At 33.0% G+C, this 23,105-nt stretch overlaps 1 protein-coding gene and 1 long non-coding RNA gene across 2 annotated transcripts in view; one reads left to right on the top strand and one right to left on the bottom strand.

Moving 5' to 3' along the window:
* Window positions 1–2,514: 2,514 nt before the first annotated feature.
* On the bottom strand, window positions 2,515–8,687 carry LOC127851603 (uncharacterized). Its single transcript, XR_008035839.1, has 7 exons — window positions 8,556–8,687; window positions 4,390–4,500; window positions 3,464–3,590; window positions 3,319–3,357; window positions 3,090–3,217; window positions 2,876–2,970; window positions 2,515–2,714 (listed from the first exon to the last, which is right to left on the bottom strand). It is a non-coding gene; the product is annotated as an uncharacterized LOC127851603 (long non-coding RNA).
* A 2,054-nt stretch (window positions 8,688–10,741) lies between these two features.
* Window positions 10,742–23,105, top strand: part of LOC127850877 (uncharacterized) — a 141,139-nt gene continuing 128,775 nt past the window's right edge. The window contains exons 1-4 of the mRNA XM_052384267.1: window positions 10,742–10,915; window positions 20,064–20,183; window positions 20,281–20,379; window positions 21,342–21,405. Of these exons, the coding sequence (XP_052240227.1) occupies window positions 10,911–10,915; window positions 20,064–20,183; window positions 20,281–20,379; window positions 21,342–21,405 (288 nt within the window). The 5' untranslated portion in view covers window positions 10,742–10,910. The remainder of the gene's footprint in view (window positions 10,916–20,063; window positions 20,184–20,280; window positions 20,380–21,341; window positions 21,406–23,105) is intronic.

Genomic DNA, 23,105 nt, shown 5'->3' with positions numbered 1-23,105 from the left:
ATATTCTAAAGTTTTATAAAAAGTTTGGTGTGTTTAAAGTATTCCTATAAGACATGATAATGTTAGATATATTTGTTGCTTGTATATTAGAAGTAGTATGCTATAGTTTCTAGCTGCTTTGTTTTTTATACAAGAAAATATTTATGTGAGTGTGGATTCTACATTAAATTGTACACATTGCTCTAAGATGAGAACCTTTTTTCTTTGAAATATGGATTGTATGGTATTTATCCGTGTTTAAAGTCAAATTAAAGTTCAATGACTGGCGAGCAGTAAAGCATTCATGTCATCAAAACATAATATAGCGCTCTAAAGCCTTGAAATAGGCTTGGGATAGTTGTCTACACAATGTCTGAACACATTGTATACATACATGTTATTCAGCACAATCATAAACTTGTTTCCTTATTATCATTAGATCAATGTCACCAAAGTAAATTAGAATAAGCGTGTAAACCCATAACAACTAGACTGTGTAAAGAGCATTTCGTACGAACGTTAAAACGTACGAACGTACGCTTTCGAACGCACGGAAGATCGATGTAATTTCTGCAAGTTTTACAGTAATAGTATTAATAATAATTAGTTATAATTATTTTGTTCAACTCCAATGACATATGTGGCAGTGGCTGGGAAAAACACATTTTCAGGTTTTTATATATTTTGTTTCCAGATTCTTGGAGAAATAAAATGCAAAAATAGGGTTCTTTTATTGTTAGCTTTCGAAATATTATACCACTGATTAGTGCGAAATGACTCATATTTCAAAAATATGCTTCCAAAAAATTAACATAAAACAAAAACTAGCAGATGATCTATATATTGCCATATTTTTATACTTTATTCCATAAGTGCATTTTATACTTTATTCGATCCATACAAAAAATAATTTGTGTGCTCTAATAACATTTTTAATATGGTTTCCATGGTAACATACCTTTAAATTTTACAATCAAAGCACTGAATGCACTGAAGTTGTTCGCTGTTGCATAATTTAAGACGCAACTCATTTTTCAAAATTAATCGCAACTTTGAAATGAACACACGCCCTTCAAGTTTATAAAGAGTGTGTCATAACGCACGGGTCGAGATTTGTGTGCACTTTTTATCATCCTATTTATTTTATAGAGATTACTAAAACGAAATAACAACAACATGTCACTTTTTGGACGTTCTGAAAGCATAGAAAGCACGATAAAAATGGTAATAAGACCTGAATATAAAGACACTTTGCAATCACCATCATATTAAATGAATATTGTTGGAATATCGAATACCTATCTAACCGAGAATATTATTTCATGATGAAAATTCCCTGTACACAACTTTTGATTTTTGACACCATATACAAATTCAAAATATACAATAAGATAGTGATGAAAATAAATAAAAAATAAATCAGCGAGCAATACTTTTTACCCACGAATTAGGTAGTCATAAAGACAGCCCTGTTGACCCGTACTTTGTTGTTTATGCATTACTTGTTACCCTAGCAGTTCAAACGGTGTTTACAACTCTGACCTAAACATAGGTATAGAGAACTAATGGGCTTTTTCGGCGTAGCTGTTTTACCCAGCTTTTAACCCTTAATGACTTTTACCTAGCGCCAGCAGACACGCCTGAATATGTTCTAATATTTCATATATAGGCTGATTCGAGATAAAACCTCTGAACTTTGGCTACATCACCATGTCTGTGCTCCGCGAAAAGAATGTAGCACTGTTCAGTGTAAGGAATTATGGACTACTCTCTGTATGTTCAAACGACACTAATTTTGTGGCCCTATTACAATTACGCGTTAAAACCCATCTCGCAGAATTTCAGGGTCAGTACTCGTTCACTAAATCGTCCGGAAAATATATAATTGACTAACGATAAACACAGTTTTGCTTTCAATATGAGAAAACAAACATTACCGAAATAGTATTGTGTCACAATAAGAGGAAAATCGTTTAATCATCCAATCACAATGTTTGCCGTACTCGGTCAGCACGTCTGGAAATCGTTCCTGAACGCCTTAATAGGCTGCCCTTATTTACAAGTTTGCTATTTTGAATTCAATTGTGTATCGAAAAGCATTGTTCTATAATGTGCCATTTGCAATTGGCAATGAAATTTGTAATGACCCTCGTCATGCGAAAATGGGTCTTATTCCATATGCGTCCATCATATATATAGCCCATCTCTCATTCTGGTCAGGAGATCCATAATGCGACCATAACAAATTGAGTGATTTTATAGCGAACAGCATCGCCTCTGACCAGACTGCACAAATGCAGCAGAATTCCCGAAACTCAACAGCCTTCAGTCAGACATTTGGTCTGACTGGTCAGAATTTTCTGTCAGACCTTAGATTATTCTGTCAGACCTAAGACAATACGTGAAATTTCAAACAAAACAGAGAAAATGTAAATTATAATTACAAATACAGAAATATTGCTTTATCCTTTTATTTTGTATCACATTACTTTAAGTAATCATTTACAAAGTAAAATAACAAAATTTGCTCTGGAAAGAAAAGATCAGTTTTTTTTTTGGTTTTTAGTAACAAAGTTATTTGTTTAAGTTATCTTGCTCATTTTGAAAGTCACTACAGAAATCACTATCTGTATAATATTTTATTAAACGCTTTATGTCATCTTCACTGTACTCTTCTGTTGTGTCTTCTGCATAGTTTTGAAGTGGCCCAGGCTGGGAATCCTTGGGGGCATTTCCTGCAGTAAGAAAAGAGAACATTTATTATAAATTTGCTTAGAAATTATGTAACAAATTTGTCAATGCAAGAGTGAAGACTGGTAAGTATTAATTATGTATAAATATGCAATATTCAATTTAAATCAACACATCATGAAAAAATTTAAACAAAATCTCCTACCTGTCCTGTCTTCATGTTCTGTTTTTGCATTTATGACTTGTTTTCAACCTGCTGTATTCCAACCTTCTCCCTCCACGAGGTTTGTTAGATGCAGTCTGGAGGCAGACAAATACGAAATAAATTACCTACCGCAGTTTAATGAAGAGGCATTTGTTAGTACAGACAATAGTATATTGTCCTCAAAAATGTTCATTTATTACATGTCCGTTCTTACCAGCCACTGATCAATAGAGTCTTCTGGGTCATAGTTACTTAAGGCTGGCGTAACAAGCTTGATCTGAAGCAAGTCGTCAAGTGTGGCTTGGCCCAGCTTCATCTTCTTCTTGTCTTTACAAGCTTCATCTGAGAAAACGACGTCTCACATGAAACACTTGTAGGCGGGAGGCTCAATAAGATCTATGATGAGAAAAACATTCTTGCATTCCTTATAACAAACATCTTACCAAGTCAGTGGTTGGGTCCTCTGCTGGTCTGTGAACAAGCTGAAACATAGAAGACAATTTGATCAGTAAGACTTATTATTGTGGTCATGTTTAAGCTAGTTCAAGTTTAAGCCAATAACAATCATTTGAGTACATTCATATTTACCTTTTTGCTAACAATTTGACCCTCTGCCACTGTGTCAAAACATCATCCTGATTGAAGGTAAGGTCTACTGCCAATAGTCGCTTGTTGCATTCGCCAGCCAGAAACTGAGTTTCGCTATTTCCTTGATCTGAAATTGGATTAATAACCTATAAGACCTTGCATAATTAATCAGTTATACTAAAACCTTTGTTTGGAGGAAAATGTTGAAGTTTGTAGCATTATGTAATTACATAAAATCATATGTAAGTGATGAAAAAAAGCAGACATACACTATAAGTTATTTCATAATTAATTTTGTTTTTCATAACAGGTGTTATGATCGTTTTAACGGTTAACACATATGCATTTTAACCAGATATAAATTATTAAAAGGCCTTTTCAAGTAGATTTCTCTAAAGTATTAAAGACCAGAACAGAAACATAAATGAACACAAAACAATATCAACAATAAACTATTCCCTGTAACATAAATCGATTAAAATCTAACACAACTGAACCACGTTAACATGTCATAACCTGCAAGATTCTCTTTCTCATTAATCAGCATGGGCCATTTACTAAAGTTCAACACTTTCGTTGCCTGCATTATAGGTGATGTAACATCATCCAATTTGAACCTGGTCTGGCTTTGACTTTATTATCTATCTGGGTCTCCTTGTAGGCCATAACAGGTATTTTTCCTCGGAGTTCAACCCCAGAGAAAGCGTTAGTTGCCAAGACTTCATTAACTGTTTGCAGTTTCCTGTTGTGTATTGTTTCATACAAAATTTTGTAATCATATGAGTTAATTAAGACATGGCCTATGTGCAAATCACCTTCAATGATACCCAATAGTCAACAGTATGGGATAGAAAATGACAAAAGATATATTTTAAATCAATACTATCTAGCATTTGTTATAAATAAAATGTTACAAAATAAGTTACTTGGCTTTCAAATTGTCAATCATTTCAGCTGTTGTTTGATTCCACACCTGCTAAGGTTATATCTTTCCTCTGCAGTTTCTTGGCCAACTGCATTAATTGAGCTCTCACCTCCTGTTCGAATATAATTTTGAGAATGTTTCGTTTACTAATGATCTATACATGTACATACATAATAATGTAAAAACTAAGTACACTTCCTGATCTTGATGATAGGGTTTACAGTTTATAATCGTATACAAAAAAGATGCCGATGGTTAATATAATATAGTAAACTGTATAAAAGAGGCATGCGAGTTTTGCGTCGATTTCAATTAATGCGCTTATTTACCTTTAGAAAAAGAGCATATGTTACAACATTAATGTCTCTGAGAATCCTTAGCAAGCCCTCTGCCTTGGCATTTGTGTTGCTAGATGTTGCAAGGTGTGCATGAAATGCAGCGTATGACCTCTCCAAGCATTATATGCCATTGTTGAGATGTAGTAACCACCGTGTGCCTTTGACTTTGGGAGGCAGGGTTACTTTGATGGCAAGAGCATCGAACGCATTTAAAAACCAGTTTTATTTTTGTGTGATTTGTTTTTAAATTAGTGAAGTCCTATTAGCAATGTCATGAGTTTGTCATACACCTTCTTCTCCTTCACTACATCTCGAAATGCAAGTTCAAGTCGATGGCAGAGGCAATGTATGTTTACAAAATCTTCACAGTCATTTCGAAGAAGTGTGGCTAGACCTGATCGACAATCTGTCATATTGGACGCTCCATCTGATCCCATTCCAATCAGTTTGTCTTTTGGGATTTTATTACGTTCTCGCATTCTCGCCATCGAACTAACGCATTGCCGCTATCGAATTGTCGCACTGTCGTCATCGTATTGTCGCATTGTCGCCATCGTACTATCGCGTTCTCGCATTCTCGCCCTCTGGTTTTAAATGAGTAACCAAGATGGCCCTAACGGTATTCCGTAGTTAACTGACCGGCGAATACACTCGTATTTCACCAAATCGGAAAAGTGCGTATTCCGCCGTATTTTGCCGATGTTCTATATATACTTTCGATTTCTTGGGAAAACCCGAAAATGTTTGTGTCGGACATTTAGGGCCGACGAGTTTAGAATTTTGATCGGCCCTTGACTGTTTGTGTCGGACATGTCCGTAGGTCCGACGGAGTTTCGGAAATTGTTGGGGTTAAGATACGCTGGCCGAAACGCATAAGACCCATTTTCGCATGACCCTGCTATGAAAGTGTGATTTAAATGTTTCGAAAGAAAACTGCGTTTAAATCAAACATTAACATACGGTATATTTCGATAGTGAAGAAATATACTCATAATAAGGCATGTGAGGATACATATGATATGAACTCCCGTAGTAAATTTTTTTATCTATTTACACTTATTTGTGGATTGACAATGATAACACACATTTCATGTGGTGAATATGCGACTTACAAGTGAAAGAAAAACACAATACAATTGATAAACTTTTGTTTTCAATTTATTTATTAAGAAACGTAAATTGCAAACTTTATTTCAAAGTCAGCATTTACGCCGACTGCCTTTTTAAAAAGATAGTTCTTGTTATATTTAGTAGTTTTTAAATATTCGGTTATAAAGCGATTATAAAGCATTTTTTTAGGTTGTCTATCATAGGAGACCTGTAGTTTTTGGTGATCTCATATTTCAACGTTTTATAAATTGAGAACTGTGAATATAAACAAGCTAAACCTTCTACTATTGCGTTGTTAGCACCCGTAAATACAAAAGATCGACGCTATATGTTGAGAACAAAAGAACGTTTCCTAGAAATATCAAATTTAACCCCGCTGTAGAAGCATGAACGAGATTGCGTAACAAATAATTCTTGTTATATTTAAATGTTTTTTATATTCGGTTTAAGCGAGTATGAGGCATTGTTGTTGTTGTCTATCGTATCCCTGACGTTATTGTTGAACTCATGTTCAACGTTTTATAAATTGAGAATATAAACAAGCGTAACCTTATACTATTGCGTTGTTATCCCGAATCTATTAATAGCCTCGGATTATGAATGACCTGTACTACGTCATTACGACGCAGCAGATAGTGTGTCTGTTAAACAATATTCCATTTAACACGATATTCACATAATGTTTCCACTTGCGAATGAATATAGTTGGAGTACTCAAACCGCTTGCATAAATTATACAATTGACTTAATTGTCCCACACTTGTAAAGACACACAATAATCATGTTACACTACTTTATATGAATATAAAGAAATGTATTGTTGGTTGCCATGGAAACATTCAAATAAAAAAGACCATAGAACACAAGTTTGGTCTTTTGCTGTTCATGAATTATGTGATTGTCATTATTTTTAATAAATACAACCGTAGGTCTTTGGCTGTGAATGAATTATGTTACTGTAACATTTTTTACAAAGACCATGCACGCATTGTAATGTTTATAATAATGCATATGGAAATGCAATTCAGATCTTATTTATTTACAGCATTCGTCAAAATTGACCAATTAAAATCATAAAATAATTACAAAAGAATCTTCCCGAAATAAAAATTTGATGCACTATTATTCTAAATATTGTTAAAAATTATTAAACTCCAAAACTTGATAAACAATACATTCCAATGCATTATATGGTATGTTACATATATTATTTGTCCATATGTTTCTATGGATATGGAATTGTAATAGTTAAAACACAACTGAATTGTATTGTCATATAACATGGAAAGCATATGTGAATATTTTTTCATAAGTGATTGTATGGTACTTGTGCTGTGATTTCACAGGAATTATGGAGCTTACAAAACCAACGAATAAAATAATATATTGTCAACATTGAGTGATTTGCATTACTTAAAAACAAACAGTGATAAATATTTAATTTTGAAATAGCGGACCGATATCAGGATAACGTAAAGTTTAGAAACGAAAGTATCTGACAGTAAAATTTCATTATATTCGATATATTAATCCCGTAAACGTTGCGGTTGACGGAGATTTAAAAACACTTTTGATTTGAAACACTCGTTTTGTTTTTACGAATACGATACCTTAATATCACACTATACATATGTTTAAAATGCTCAATCTGTCATATAATTTCATTGCTTACAAATAATCGCATGTTTTTCCAAAAATAAACATAGCCCCCACTATTCATATAATAGTTAAATACACAAAGAGCTGTTTAAATCCTTTAAGAACTATAAATAAATCAAACCATAAAAGCTGGCTGCTTTTTTAAGTTCAAATGTATTTTGAGACTCATTTATTAAAAGTCTTGCCAATATTGCCACTATCGATTTTGTAGTTCTTTGAGTCTTGCCAATATTGCCACTATCGATTTTGTAGTTCTTTGAGTCTTGCCAATATTGCCAATTCGATTTTGTAGTTCTTTGAGTCTTGCCAATATTGCCACTATCGATTTTGTAGTTCTTTGAGTCTTGCCAATATTGCCACTATCGATTTTGTAGTTCTTTGAGTCTTGCCAATATTGCCAATTCGATTTTGTAGTTCTTTGAGTCTTGCCAATATTGCCACTATCGATTTTGTAGTTGTTTGAGTCTTGCCAATATTGCCAATTCGATTTTTTAGTTCTTTGAGTCTTGCCAATATTGCCACTATCGATTTTGTAGTTCTTTGAGTCTTGCCAATATTGCCACTATCGATTTTGTAGTTCTTTGAGTATTGCCAATATAATTGCCACTATCGATTTTGTAGTTCTTTGGGGATTCTTAAACCGTGCCAAAATAGTTTTAAAGGTAGATTTCGAAAAAAACAACAGATTCAGCACATTGGACACTGATTTTAGTAAGCTATTGTAATACTGTTTGAATAATTAAGATGGGTGCGCTACATTACCATAGATTAAACAAGTTGGTTGTTACATGTATCTATTATAATACCTCGTGTACGAGTTTAAGGTGATGATATAAATATCGTTACTGAATAAAGAATAATTTAATTTTAGCATTTATCACGACTGTGTCTGTCTAAGCACATTTTAAACTGAAATAACTCTACGCGACGCATACAACCTTTTTTGCAACATTATTTAGTATGATGTTCCTAAAAGCAAAAGAGCGTCATAGTATTTAGAATTGATAAAACTGTACAAATCTAATTGTAGCCGAGGCAAGCAATATGTTTATAGCAGTACCTTGTATTCAGTTCTCCATAAAATATCATATCATTCATATCATAGACATGATTGTATTTTAAATTCAGTGGGTTGTCGACAATAGCACCTACGTATAACTTTTCATAAACAAATTAATTCTACTTGTTATAAACTTTGTTTGGTGAATTTGCTTTGTTTCGGCTCAGTTGTAGTTTATATATCCGTTATCTTTATCTTTCATAGTGAACAATTATCTTATATGCGTTTATAGCTGATCTATCGGTTTGCGTATTTTAAGATAAGCGGTGATGAACGTGGTATTAGCAATGTCAGCAAAAAAACCATTTTCTACCAAAACTTGTTTCTACTTGATCAATTTGATTATCGGTAGGATAATAAAACATTGTCTTATCTGCAGCTACGTTAAAACGAATTGGAAGTACACGCGTTGGTTAATGTGATCTAAGCCAGGGGTGTAGCTGCCCATGTTCCAACTATGCTCATAGTTGTTAAATACATATCGTTAATTTTTGTTAAAACTCTACAGTCAGAAAATGCCATACATTAAAAAAACAACATGTTTTTAAATGTTTGTTTGATATAAAATAATGAGTACATTAACTGTTCACTTACTTCATATTTCAAATGAAATATACAACATTTATCGATCGACGTTTTATAGAAGATTACATAAAGTTAACATATTTTTTGTTGTTAATGAAACTGATGGCTGGTATACATTTTAAATCAAAAGTTCCGCACGAATTGAGGTTATTCTGATTTGAAAGTCGTATCGTAAACTTGGCAGCCGCTCATGTGTGAAGGACTCTTGTTTGCCTAAGAGCTTTGTTTGGGCAAGGCCAATGCTATTTAAGGTATTTTAATTGTTCTGCACAACGGATATAAGATTGTCAAGCTGACAATGTGTTATTTGGGTTATTTACTTCACGGGCATAAAATTCTGCAGATAAATTCTTCAATACCGCCAATATACTATGTTAAGTTGTGTAGCATGTATCGATATAATCTGATATTTGCTTGTTTTCGCGCTGATTGCGCATAATTTCCGCTTCATAAAGGGGGTCCATCCATATGTTACCCAGCGCTTACAGTTTGCTCAATTCCAGCTGACGATACCACCCATTATCAACGGGAGTCGCACGTTCTTTGTAGATTTTGTGTTATTGTTCATTTATTGTCGACTGACATTTGATGTTTGTCTTATGTTGTTTCCTTATCATTAAAGTCTGAGTAGTTATCTTGCTGTTTGAATATCAATTGCTATTTTCTAGTTGTGGCAAACCAACACTTTTCTTCAGCGAATATCATTAGAAAAACAAATAAATGTTTTATCACTTTATATGCTTCGAATATATATCATTGTTTGAGAAAAAGCAATTGAAATTTTTGAATGTTTGCCTTTTGTTAATAAATATTCAGCAACGCCTGTCGGTTTGAGTTTGTTTTTCGATCTTACACATTTTTATGCATAACATTATTTAAGTATCGAAGTAAGTACATTTTAAACGAATTGGCATCTATCTTGTGCGTTGCTCATAATCAACTGCCAATGTCACAATGTCACAATATAGTTTCGAATGTTTATTACGGGGCATGTTCTAATACATTGTTAATGTCTGGTACAATTTAAATTTTATTTTGAATAATTCATTACGACTAAATGATGGTTCAAAGTTCTCTTAAGAGGCCAAATATGACAGACAAGCTTTCAACAGTTTCGTATAGATTGAATTCAACCATGTATTCATTATACAGCTCAATACTCTATTTTATGCGTGAGCTATACAGCTATAAAGTTATATTATCTGTCAATATGATATTTTTAATTATAATGTACATTCGGTGAAAGCTCCGGTTTGTTTGTTTATTTTAGAACGGACGGTATATATACATTAGTATATATGCTGATTTACCCAAGATCTATCACACGTTGTCGTTATTTGAAAGAAAAGTCGACTTATGTGTATCGATGTATTTTATTATAATTTTTTACCCATTTGTTCAATGGAATGTCCAATATATAGAAATTGTGCAATGTTTTACATATTTTAAATCTAAGTAACCCTGATTTTAAAAATAAACAATGCATAACCAGATCGTAAATGAGTCTTCTCAATGCTTTGATTTTCTTGTCAAGTGATTTCGACCCGAAAAGATATCGAAACGACGGATTTATCTTCATTTATTCATTATTCAAACGCATAGCGGACGAGCAGTAGTGTATACATTGGATCATTTCTGAGTTAATGCTTAAAGGCAATTAAGCGAGGCTTGTGCATTGTACAGTTGTGCAATGGTTGTATAATAATTTCATTAGAATCCGAATAAAATGCGTTCACTGTAAATCACCAGAAAAAAGAAGCAGCGACCGGAATGGCGTAAGTAGTATTGTAGAAAAGTATTGATTCTTATTTGCTGTTTTTGGTGAACATTGGTTGCGTGTTTGTTTGTGTTTTTTTCTAAAATTTATATGATCACTGCTGTCATCCGACTTCCAAACTTTTCATATTGCACAAGTTGTAGCACAGGTTTCATACCTATATTTACATCTATGAAGGGTTTATTTTTATTGTATATGAATTTCAATATTAAGACGCTTGTCTAGTTTATTTTAGTGCACTGGCGATTCAACATTTTCAAGGAATTTATACGCAGTAAATAAACATTTAAATAATTTGACCAGAGAAGGTTATTTGATTCTAAATGTAGGACTTTACCTTTTTTATTGAACCATTTTGATTTGTTAATTCCTATATTTAGTTTTAGAACTCATAATTGCATGCAAATTAATATATACCCCATGAGGTCATCGATACTTTTTGCACATTGTCATATATAAAAATGATTTATCTTTACTTGTATCGAGTTCCTGTGCTGTCGAGCTTTTATTTAATGGTTCCGTCATGAGTGAAATATGAATAAAAGAAATGCAATACAAAAGCAAAAAACATTTACCAAAACATCAGCATGAATTTAATTCTGAAATGTTGCAATAGTCATAAACATTTTTTTTTGTATTTTACCACGCATGCTGAGATAGAACATCGAGAATAGGACTTGAAAATTCGGCGTTTGCGTTGTTAAAAGATGTAATATTTTATGCGCTATCTGTATTTTTTGAGTTCCTTGCTAATCGGATTTTTCAATATTTGTAATTAATACGCTATAGTTTACAGTTGTATGAGAAAATGCTTCGTAAATACAATTTCTATCAGATAACGGAACTCGTAAATTCAGACATTTTGAAAAAATATTTTCAAGCAACTGAATGAAACTCGACGATGTAATAGTAAAATGCAAACTCATAACAATACATCAGAACGCATGAATTTAATTCTGAAATTATACAGTAGTCATAAACATTTTTTTTTGTATTTTACCACTCATGCTGAGACAAAACATCGAGAGGAGGACTTGAACATTTGGCGTTTGATCAGATTTTTCAAGATTTGTAACTAATACATTATTGTATACAGTCTTATGAACAAATACTGTGTAAATACAATTTCTATCAGATAACTGATCTCGTTAATTGCGACATTTAAAAAAAATATCTGAAATGTTAGCAACGGTACTAAAATTTGGCTTAGGTATCATCGTAATTGCTTTACTGACAGGCACTCACATGATCAACGCACCCTTAATATCCCTTTTGAATTTAAAGCCTCTTGTTGCTTTTAAGTGTCGGAAATGCTTTGACATTAATAATTCATTGTGACATTGGCCGATAGCCTATGAGCATTTATGATGTTATTGATTCCAAAGAGTTCTGGACATTGGTCGTGTACAAATATGCCAAGGCATTTTTACCAGAGTTGAACACAGCAGCGTAAACATTATGCCCGTCGGTCTTAACTATACACTGAACGATGCATCGTCTTATAATACTCAACAGAATTAGACAGTAGTGTTAAGAACCACTGCATGTCATTATTTGAACATACGATTCGGAATTTTCAGAAACGACACAAACATTCTTTGTTGGTTTGTCTTAACAGGATTTAATCAAAAATATATTCCCTTTTGCGACATTTTTTTAACCAAATGCACTTCCCATTTACAAAAAATATTTCTTCTATATCTATCGTTTTCAGAGACCTGAACGAAATCGAATTGTAACATGTTTGCAAAAAAATCCTGTTTGACGATTTGGTTGTGCACGCGAGTAGAGAGAATTGACTTATGTGTAAGCGTTCACTGGTATTTTTGCAGCTTGCTCCCAATTGCTTAAGTAAATAATGCGCACACTTAATCAAAATTGCCTCACCGGTCTCATTGTTTGTTCATTGTTTATAATTAACGGTATTATGAGAAAGGACGTATTATACAACAGGGATGTAGTGTAAAAGAACTATCTTTTAAATTCTCTATGTTGAATATGTCAGCCTTTGTCTCAGAAGAGCAACACATATTATTTTTAAGTATCTGATTAAATAATTGGCAAACCTATGTTCAGCGTTTGTATATCTAAGGGAATACTCATTATAGAGCTTTTGTATGTCACATAGATATATGAGGACAAGACCCTTCTTAATGTTAGGTTCAATAGGTCAACAATAAATGCTACATGAATCATTAATATATACGTTGGTTTTCTAAATGAAAACTACTCAGTTTTAGTGCAGTAAATATCAAATATATCAAATACCATCTAACCTTAAACACTTAGTTATTGGATGTTGAAAATCTTAGGGTGGTGTCTGCAGTTTGTCGCATCATGAAACCACTTATTTAAGATATATATCCGCGTTCAATTTTCAGAGGATTTATGGGGATGAAATTAATGAAAAACTGTTGTTAATTTGATACATTGATTGTTTAACAAACAACTCGTGTTTAAGGATTGGCATATATAACGATCTCCTTAGATTTTGCGATTAGTACAGTAAATGTTATATCAGGAGAACCCTTCAAATTGGATTGAGTGTCGTTTATGAAGACCAATATCGATTTTGAAATTATTATGTCAAATGTCAAGGTCAATGTATCTCCTATGAAAAACATGTATCGTACGCATTTATAGATACACATATTTATAATCGACGGTTGAGTGCACAAAAGCTCATATTTCAAATTCTGTAGCGGGCGAACGTGTATAGCAGCCTTTTTTGTAAAAATAAACCTTAAACTATGCATATTAAAATATATTGTTTTACAACCTGACATTCGTTTATTTAGTTTGTCGCTAAATATGTTCATGGTTAAGGTGGCACATTTATCACACCATCTGATCTAGTTTTCGTGCAACATTCATTGGTTCACATTCAGTGGGGGACATACTATTATTTGGTCCCGAAAGCAATATTCTAGACTTCATTTTAAGCCATTGAATTCGCTATCGTCATTGCAGTGGGGGATTGATCTTTGTTCACAACTAAAAACCACACAAGATTGTGTATCTTATTTGACGATTACTAAAGAGCACTTGATATCAAAAAATGAAGTTTTATGTCTTCCCAAGTATTCACATTTATCATCTTTATCAGTCGCCTATGACACGAGTGCTTGATGTTAAGGGTTTTCAAACTGGTTTATTGACTAAATTGGCTTTAGCTGAAGGTTTGACCAGAACAATTTGAAACGTTCACGAAACACGAACGCTCTTATAAATATTTTTCATCAGTCGTGAATGTCTTTGATTTTTTGATAAACATACGACAAATATTGTTCTTCCAAATTAATGTTTGTCCTACATAAAAATATTTATAATTAAGTTTACAATTATAGCGAGATACAATATATCGTCTGATAGTTATTGGTTCTTAAGAATATTGATCGTACCTTAACGATTCTTTTCTAAGCAGTACATCATTTTGTTATATCCAGAATATCCTCATGATGAGAAAGAATCTTAGGAATAAACTGGAAAATAAAAATGTAAAATGCATTACATTAATTATATTTAGTATGTGTTCATATTCAACGCGATCAGATTCGCATGTCGAACAATTATGAGATTTATCTAAACGAATGAATCGTAATAAAATGAAATGTTCTTAATTAGACGTTCAATTTAATTATTAAACGATCTCATTCAAATGTGGCTATGCTTAAAGAAAATATGTTTCTGGGGTGAAGTGAAGCAAATGCTCAATGAAATAATTGCACACGTATATGTAAACAGATTAAATATAATCATATTAAATATAATCATACTCAACATCAAACTAGTTAATCATCTAGATAAAGTCGACGTGTATTGTAAACAAAATAGTTGAGCTAATGAACGGTAACAACTACCGAACGAGAATGGATTTTTCTCTACAAAGTTGACTATATTGTGTCATACCGAAACTCGTAATAACGTCTTATACCAGAAAGTAAAAACATGCATGTTATTTCACGCTTTTCCTCACAAAAACGTCGATAACCGAAACTCTCGAATGGAATGTGATTTACTCTTATCTGACAAGTTATAAAATATATCCCTTTTCATCAAGTTGGCTATTAAAAGACGCGTCGATCAATAAGAGTTGACACTACTTTAGCTCACCGGGATTTGACGTGCTCAGGCTAATTTTGGTGATCGTGTTCTATCTTCCGTATGTCGTCCGTCATGACATTGCATATTAAACGTTCTTCTTTACCACCTGACAGAGATAACTTAACTGTACCGAAGTAAGTTATCGGAGGCCCTCTTTAATATAAGTTCATATTGTTCAGATCTTTTCTTATATGTCATAAAAGCTTGAATATATTTCTCAAACTGCAATGCTGATGCTTTTAATTATTGGCTTGTGACGTAACTTTTCGGTCCTAATGGAGGATTTCTGAAATTGCCTATGACGAAAAAATGGATCACAACCTTTGATAACATCGTTTGTAGAGAACTACAAAAAACCCCAGCAATATCTACCCTTTTGAACGCACGGCTAAGAGTTTCACATTTTGAAAAGGCACTATAGAGCAGATCAATTTGTAGGCCTTTGCACAGGTGAGCCCAGTCCAATTGTTTTCTCTCAGTTGGTACCCATTATTGTAAGTCTGAAAAGTTGTATAAGTTGATTCCTACCCGTATAAAACAAACATGAATTTCATCATTGAATCAACTTAAACAAATATGGGCAGAATGTCACGTTTTTACCACGCTCGCAATATTTACACAAACTAATACTATTTACAAATTGAGAGCTCTCTTTTCTCAAGAAAAGAACCCGTACATTAAACGAACCGTGGGCCGGATCTTTAGAAAATTGCAGTTTTGCTCGCTACTTTCAGACTTGTTATAACTCGTGTTTTGTTTATGAACATGACAACAGAAACGTTTTATCCATCTATACATCTTACAAAAACGTTGATATGACGCATCATTGTATTGCAGGTTAGTGGCATATAGTTTTGCCCGTGTCCGTCGATCCCATTAAGTCTGTTTTGGCAGTCGGATAATTTTGTCATGTACATAAGTGCTATATACCACTGACCTGTGATATTGCCAGATGCATTTGTCGTATTTTGTTTGGCATGTACCGCTAAAAAAATGACATGAGTGATACTTAATAATATGAATAATTATATCCACCAACTAAAGACCTTGTGCACCTGGTTTTATTCCACAGTTTTGTTACATATCTGTGAAGTCATATCGCGTATAGCTTAACATTGCATTGACTCGTACCGCCACAAGTAAAAGGATTCTTTTGTTAAAGCCGCACAAATACATGAATCAGCATTGTAATGTTTTAAACATTTTCCTTGCATAGGTGTTGGAGATTATTTCCGCGAGAAAACGTTATCTATCCAATTTTTAGGTCTAACGATATAAGCTTTTTACAGGTAAAAATACACTGCTTATAACACATTTAAGGTTTAACATGTTACTGTCTGTTTAACTTCTCCACAGAACTACCTGCTACATGACGACTTTTCATTGTTTTTGTTATTTGTAAACGATGTTCAAAATTGTAAAAGCAGTGAGTGTTTTATTTCAAAGGGATTTATAAACCAAATTCCAATGCATATATGGTATTTCAGATTATTTAAATGCCCAAATAAAAGTAGGCAGCTGTTCAACTATCCTAACGCGTCAGGAAGCTTACTTCTGAAACATGTAATAATATGTGTACGCAGATTTAATTATGTTGTTAAGAGCGTTCCATGCGATCTTTTGCATTTGATAAAATGCTCCCGTCTGAATGCTCTTGCTTTTAGTGCGAGATTGGCCTAGCGCTCATATGTGTTGTTCCGAGCATTATAAATTTCATCTTTTTCTTAATTAAGTTATATTCTATTTATCATAATTAATTTTGAGAGGAATGCTCTTGTTTAATATATTGAATGGTCTGTTTATCATCAAACTTTATCATAAGTTAAATTTGAAATAAGTTATAACAGACGGGTTGCTGCTTAAAATAATGGTGATAATTTTGTTTACTAAGATAAAAATCAAAGCGCCGAAGGTACTGAAGTTGTTCGCTATTGCATAATTTAAGACGCAACTCATTTTTCAAAAATAATCGCAAGTTTGAAATGAACACACGCCATTCAATTTTATCAAGAGTGTGTCAAAATGCACGGGTCGAGATTTGTGTGCACTTTTTATCATCCTAGTTATTTCATAGAGATAACTTAGACAAAATAACAACAACATGGCCCTTTTTGGACGTTTTGAAAGCATAGAAAGTATGATAAAAATGGTAATGAGAACTGAATATAAAGACAATTTGCAATCACCATCATATAAAATGAATATTGTTGGAATATCGAATACTTATCTCACTAAGAATATAATTTCATGATGAATACCCTGTACAAAACTTTTGATTTTTGACACCATATACAAATTCTAAATATACAATTAGATAATTGATGAAAATAAATATAAAAATAAATCTGCGAGCAATACTTTTTATTCACGAATTAGGTAGTCATAAAGACAGCACTATTGACACGTACTTTGTTGTTAATGCATTACTTGTAAACCCACCAGTTCACACGGTGTCAACAACTCTGACCTAAACATAGGTATAAAGCACTAATTCGCTTTATCGGCGTAGCTGTTTTACCCAGCTTTTCACCTTAAATGACTTTTATATAACGACAGCAGACACGCATGAGTATTTTCGAATATTTCATAGGCTGATTCGAGATAAAACCTCTTAACTTTGGCTACATCAATGTGTCTGTGCTCAGCGCAAAGGCTGTAACACTGTTCAGTGTAAGGAATTCCGGACTACTCTCTGTAAGTTCAAACGACACAAAAAGTTTCCCACTTACAATTACGCGTTAAACTCCATTTCGCAGAATTTCAGGGTCAGTACTCGTTCACTAAATCGTCCGGGGAATATATAATTGACTATCGATAAACACAGTTGTGATTTCAAGATGAGAAACAAACATTACCGAAATAGTTTAGTGTCACGATAAGAGGCCAATCGTTCAATTATCCAACCACAATGTTTGCCGTACTCGATCAGCACGTCTGGAAATCGTTCCTGAACGTCTGGATAGGCTGCCCTTATTTACAAGTAGGCTATTTTGAATTCAATTTTGTATCGAAAAGCATTGTACTTTAATGTGCCATTTACAATTCGCAATGAGATTTGAAATTACCCTCGTCATGCGAAAATGGATCTTATCCCATATGAGCCCATCATATATATAGCCCACTTAGCCTGCGCATCTCTCAGTCTGGTCAGGAGATACATAATGAGACCATACCACATTGAGTTATTTTATATCGAACAACAGCCTCTGACCTGACTGCGCCAATGCACATATTGGGTTTAAGATACGCTGGCCGAAACGCATAAGACCCAGTTTCGCATGACGCGGCTATGAAAGTGTGATTTAAATGTGTCGAAAGAAAGCTGCGTTTAAATCAAATATTAATATACGATATATTTCGATAGAGAAGAAATCTACTCATAATAAGGCATGTGAGGACACATATGATGTGCACTCCCGTGGTATTATTTTATCTACTTACACTAATGTGTGGTTTGACAATGATAACATACATTTCATGCGGTGAATATGCGACTTACACGTGAAAAAAAAAACACAATTGTTAAACTTGTTTCAATTTATTTATTTAAAAACGTAAATTGCAAACTTTATTCCAAAGTCAGCATTTACGCCGACTACCTTGTTAAAAGATATTTCTTGTTATATTTAGTTGTTTTTAATATTCGGTTTTAGCGATTTTAAAGTATTTTTGAGGTTGACTATAATATACCTGTAGTATTTGGTGAACTCATGTTGAACGTTTTATAAATTGAGAATAAAAACAAGATTAACTTTCTACTATTACGTTGTTAGAGTAAATACAAAAGATCGCCGCTATCTGTTGAGAACAAACAACGTTTCCCAGAAATATCAAATTTAACCCCGCTGTAGAAGCATGAACGAGATTACGAAACAGATCATTCTTGTTACATATAATTGTTTTTATATTCGGTTTTAGCGATAATGAAGCAGTTTTGTTGTTGTCTATCGTATCCCTGACGTTATTGTTGAACTCATGTTCAACGTTTTATAAATTGAGATTATAAACAAGCGTCACCTTATACTATTGCGTTGTTTTCCCGATTCTATTAATAGCCGAATATTATGAATGGCCTGTACTACGTCATTATGAAGCAGCAGATAGTGGACTATTTTAATAATTCATAAACAAACTCTTCCGCGACACGTATAATACAAACATTGTTTATTGATTCTCTATATACATGTAAGCTCCATTCAAAAATATTCCATTGAACACGATATTCACATACTGTTTCCATTTGTGAATAAATGTAGTTGAAGAACTAAAACCTATTGCACAAATTATACAACTCTTTCTCGCGTGGCAGATGCGGCGCATGTGGCGGGTCATAGGCTTTCCGTAAATAACAGCGAACTGACTTGAACATTTCGTCAACAACATAAGCTGTTCATTACGAGAACAACTAATAAGACGCCTTCGAGGGTTAAATAGCGTTAGTCATGTCTACATTGCCGCGGTTGGCATTATCATTGATTGTTTTGACATAACGTTTTATAAACTAAAACTAATACTGTGGAAATAAGGTTGTACTAGATAGAGGAATAACGAAACCCAGAAACATTACCAGGAGAGGATTTAATGTTACCAAACTCGTGTAGTGTATATCAGGCAAATATCCAGTTTAAGAAGATTACGCTATGTATGTTGAAAGTTCCTTTCAACATTACACAACAATTAATACAGCCTCTTTTTTCAGTCGATTGTATGGGTACTGAAATCCCGGTTATTATAAGCAATACATTGTTTTCGATATGCTCAATACAACCTGTAATACGCCGGATGTATAAACATCATCCACACCATGTGGTATTTGATAAGAAACTGTGAAACTCAGAAACAATTACAGGACAACAATTAATGTTACCATACGATTGTCTTTTATATACGGCAACGTCATAATTGAAACTGATAAGAACAGTTTGTTAACAATATTATTTTCACATACACGCGGAACTTTAAGTTGTAATCACTAACAAATTATGTCTTAAAATCGAATAAAGAAACTGATTATTGCCGTTTACAAAAAGCTTTTTTTTCAGTTCAATCCATCCAGAAATGTTAGAAAGTACAAAATCACCACCTTTTACGCCAGAGAAAACGGTTCCCCTGAAAACTAGTGTATCGCCAACACGTCTCCAGACGGAACCTTCAGGATCAAGGTATCATATACTAAATCAATGATATACGCATTGCGTTTTGTTTCAAGCTATCCATTTACTACCGGAATACTTAACACGAAGTGTTTTTTTGTTTCAGATCAAAACAAGAAAGTACAAATTTAGAAACATCGCAATCACTTACAGCGCCTACAACACCGAAAGAAGATACATCAGAAACTGAGACCTTCAGTTTAAGGTAATATAAGTATTCTTCATTTTTATGTATGTGTAATTTAATAAAAAAGGTTGTTATTAAACTTAGTGTTTGCTTTTTGGCTCAAGTATTTTAATTCACACAATTCAGTAAAAGTGTTGGTAAGTAAAAATAATTATGACTAGCCCTTACATGTATTTTTGAAATATGTTACGCGATAATTATATTTGTTAATGAGTTCTTTTCGTAGCAAATGTGAATCCCGAATTTTGGCAGATTTTAAATGGTCAAAATTCGTTGTTTAAGATGAAAAAAACTTGTTTATACTGAAAAGTTTTCTCATTATATTTGTTATAGAACCAGGTAATTGATTAGAACTTTTCATCGATGAATAGTATTACAATTTTAATATATATGCTTTCCTATTATGAATGTTAACGGCTATGAATGAGATTTCTATATCTATCAGAACCTAAAATTGTTTCTAACACCGTCGTTTAAGTGGGTCGGAAGTGGATCGGAAAGTGATCTTAAACAAGTACAACAAACAATACAACGTCAGTTGTAATTAACACATACTATTTTTTTGTAATCGATGTGCAATTTGAACAATTATAGATTTCAATTTACAGAAAAACATAAGTGTTATATACGATGTTTGTCAAATATTTTTTCCGATTGCTAAAGGATAATTAGTAATCTCGTAACAAACTGCAGCTTTTTTATTGCTACAAGTACTGAACGTCTCTATATATAATGACAATATTAAAATTGTTATCAATATATATCCTTTAAATATAGCGTTTAAAAAATAGCATTGATTACTTATCAAATATAATCTTCGCTTAGCCTAAATAAACACACGCTGCTCTTTGATACATATAACATTATTAATTATAACACTAGACAATAATAAAAACGAATATATCAGAACAATATAATACATTTTATTTATTGATTTTACTCGTTGTGTTCATCCATCCATGAATACGTTTCTTCTGCAGGTCGTTTTATAAGAAGCCATTTGTTTATGGAGAAATTGACTTAGAGCTCAACGGCCGAGCAAAGGTAGGATTTCATTCGCCCATAGCGGCTGAATTATGGTACACTCGAGCGGGAAAACGGCATACGGGGTTGTCGGAATATATGTGTATAGCATAATACCATTGTGTAATTATTGAAAAGTATCAAGTTGAAATAAACGCTATGCCGCAGGCATGAAACATGTCGCTGCATCCAAGGCGATGGTCAAAACTCAACGTCAAATTTCTATAATTGTAAATCAATCCTTAACAAAACTTTCGAAATGTAATTTTAGTCCGTAATGGATTAATTGTGTAATATCAAGACAGAAAGATAAACATATCGCCTTTAGTTTCGTTAGCAAGATTCAAACTCACAGGTCCGCCCGAGGTTGAAGCTAAAATTCAAGATTAAATCTCCAACAAGGAAGCAAATCAGCATAATCATTTTGTATGGAGCATACCTTTGTTAATCAAAAAGCTACTTTCAAATCACTTAACCATTAGAGAAAAGCAGGTTCGGATAGGTTGTATTGCGCAATTGTCATGGCATAGGTGGAATGTCACGTCTATACTTGATGGTCACATCGGCTATATAAAAACATTTTAATAACCCTTAAGGGATCTTAACTTTTTAAAATAACTATGCATAAGGGTAACGCATGTTTAGGGGTAATGTTTCACATGGACACATGGCTCTTTGGTAAAATGAATACTTTTAAATTCAACGATCAAATATTGGAAATAGAATTTATACATAACCAAGAAACCGTCAGATCCAAATACTTAGGTCCAAATAAAAGGCCACAATTAATGGTAAAATATAGGATAAACTCAGAATAAATTGCGTAGAACACAAATTTGAACATCATGTACGGATTTTAAATACTCGAACCATGATAGAATCATTTCTGATGTCATATGACACACACGTGCCAGGTCGCTGGGTCAGATGCCATGGATACAGATTCAAGCACTTTGTTAAGATAATATTTTTTCATACTTTAATGGTCATTCAAAAAATATGGAAAAATAACCAAACAGTGTTTGAAATGCAGAAAACAAGATGACTAGACTTAGTGAAAATTTGAACTTTCAAGGTTATATGTCAAAAATAAAAGAACCGACTCTCAAACTTTTGTCAGACGCATACTTGTCTCGAGCATATCTGAAAACGGAAATACATTGGCAGGATGTATACATATGAATATTTTGACAGAGCGACGAGCACGAGATCCATGCCCATTCCTAAATGTCAAGATTCAAGGTCAAATGTCAAAAAGTATTAATTATCATCATTGAGATTTCTAAATAACTGAGCACTCCAAAAAACTTCTGTATAAATCAACGTCATAAATAAATAATGACATTAGAAATTTTATTCAAACTTTGTAATTTAAATTTAGACCAAGTTTAACAACTAGACATTACATGCTTTTTATTCATTATAGTCCTAACCTGCAAGTATTATTTTTAATTCCGACTTTACCGAACGAAATATTTTAGACAATGAGTATTTCTCACAAGGAAGGTATTGTTTATTTAAGCCAACTCTTCTTAATTTCTTTTACTTAGGCTGTTGAATCTACATACTATACTTTTGATATATTTAAATAGATAAAGTATGTATAAAGTACACATACAAATCTAGGACATATACATTATCTTACATAGTTTTGCTCTTTGTATCTTCCATTAACAAAGTGCATTCGCATTCATATAAGATGTTATGTACGAAATCGTTCG

The sequence above is a fragment of the Dreissena polymorpha genome, chromosome 11, assembly GCF_020536995.1.
Source record: "Dreissena polymorpha isolate Duluth1 chromosome 11, UMN_Dpol_1.0, whole genome shotgun sequence".
NCBI classification, from domain to species: domain Eukaryota; kingdom Metazoa; phylum Mollusca; class Bivalvia; order Myida; family Dreissenidae; genus Dreissena; species Dreissena polymorpha.
The sequence above is the reverse complement of the archived record's forward strand: the minus strand, read 5'-3'. Positions and strand labels throughout refer to the sequence as shown.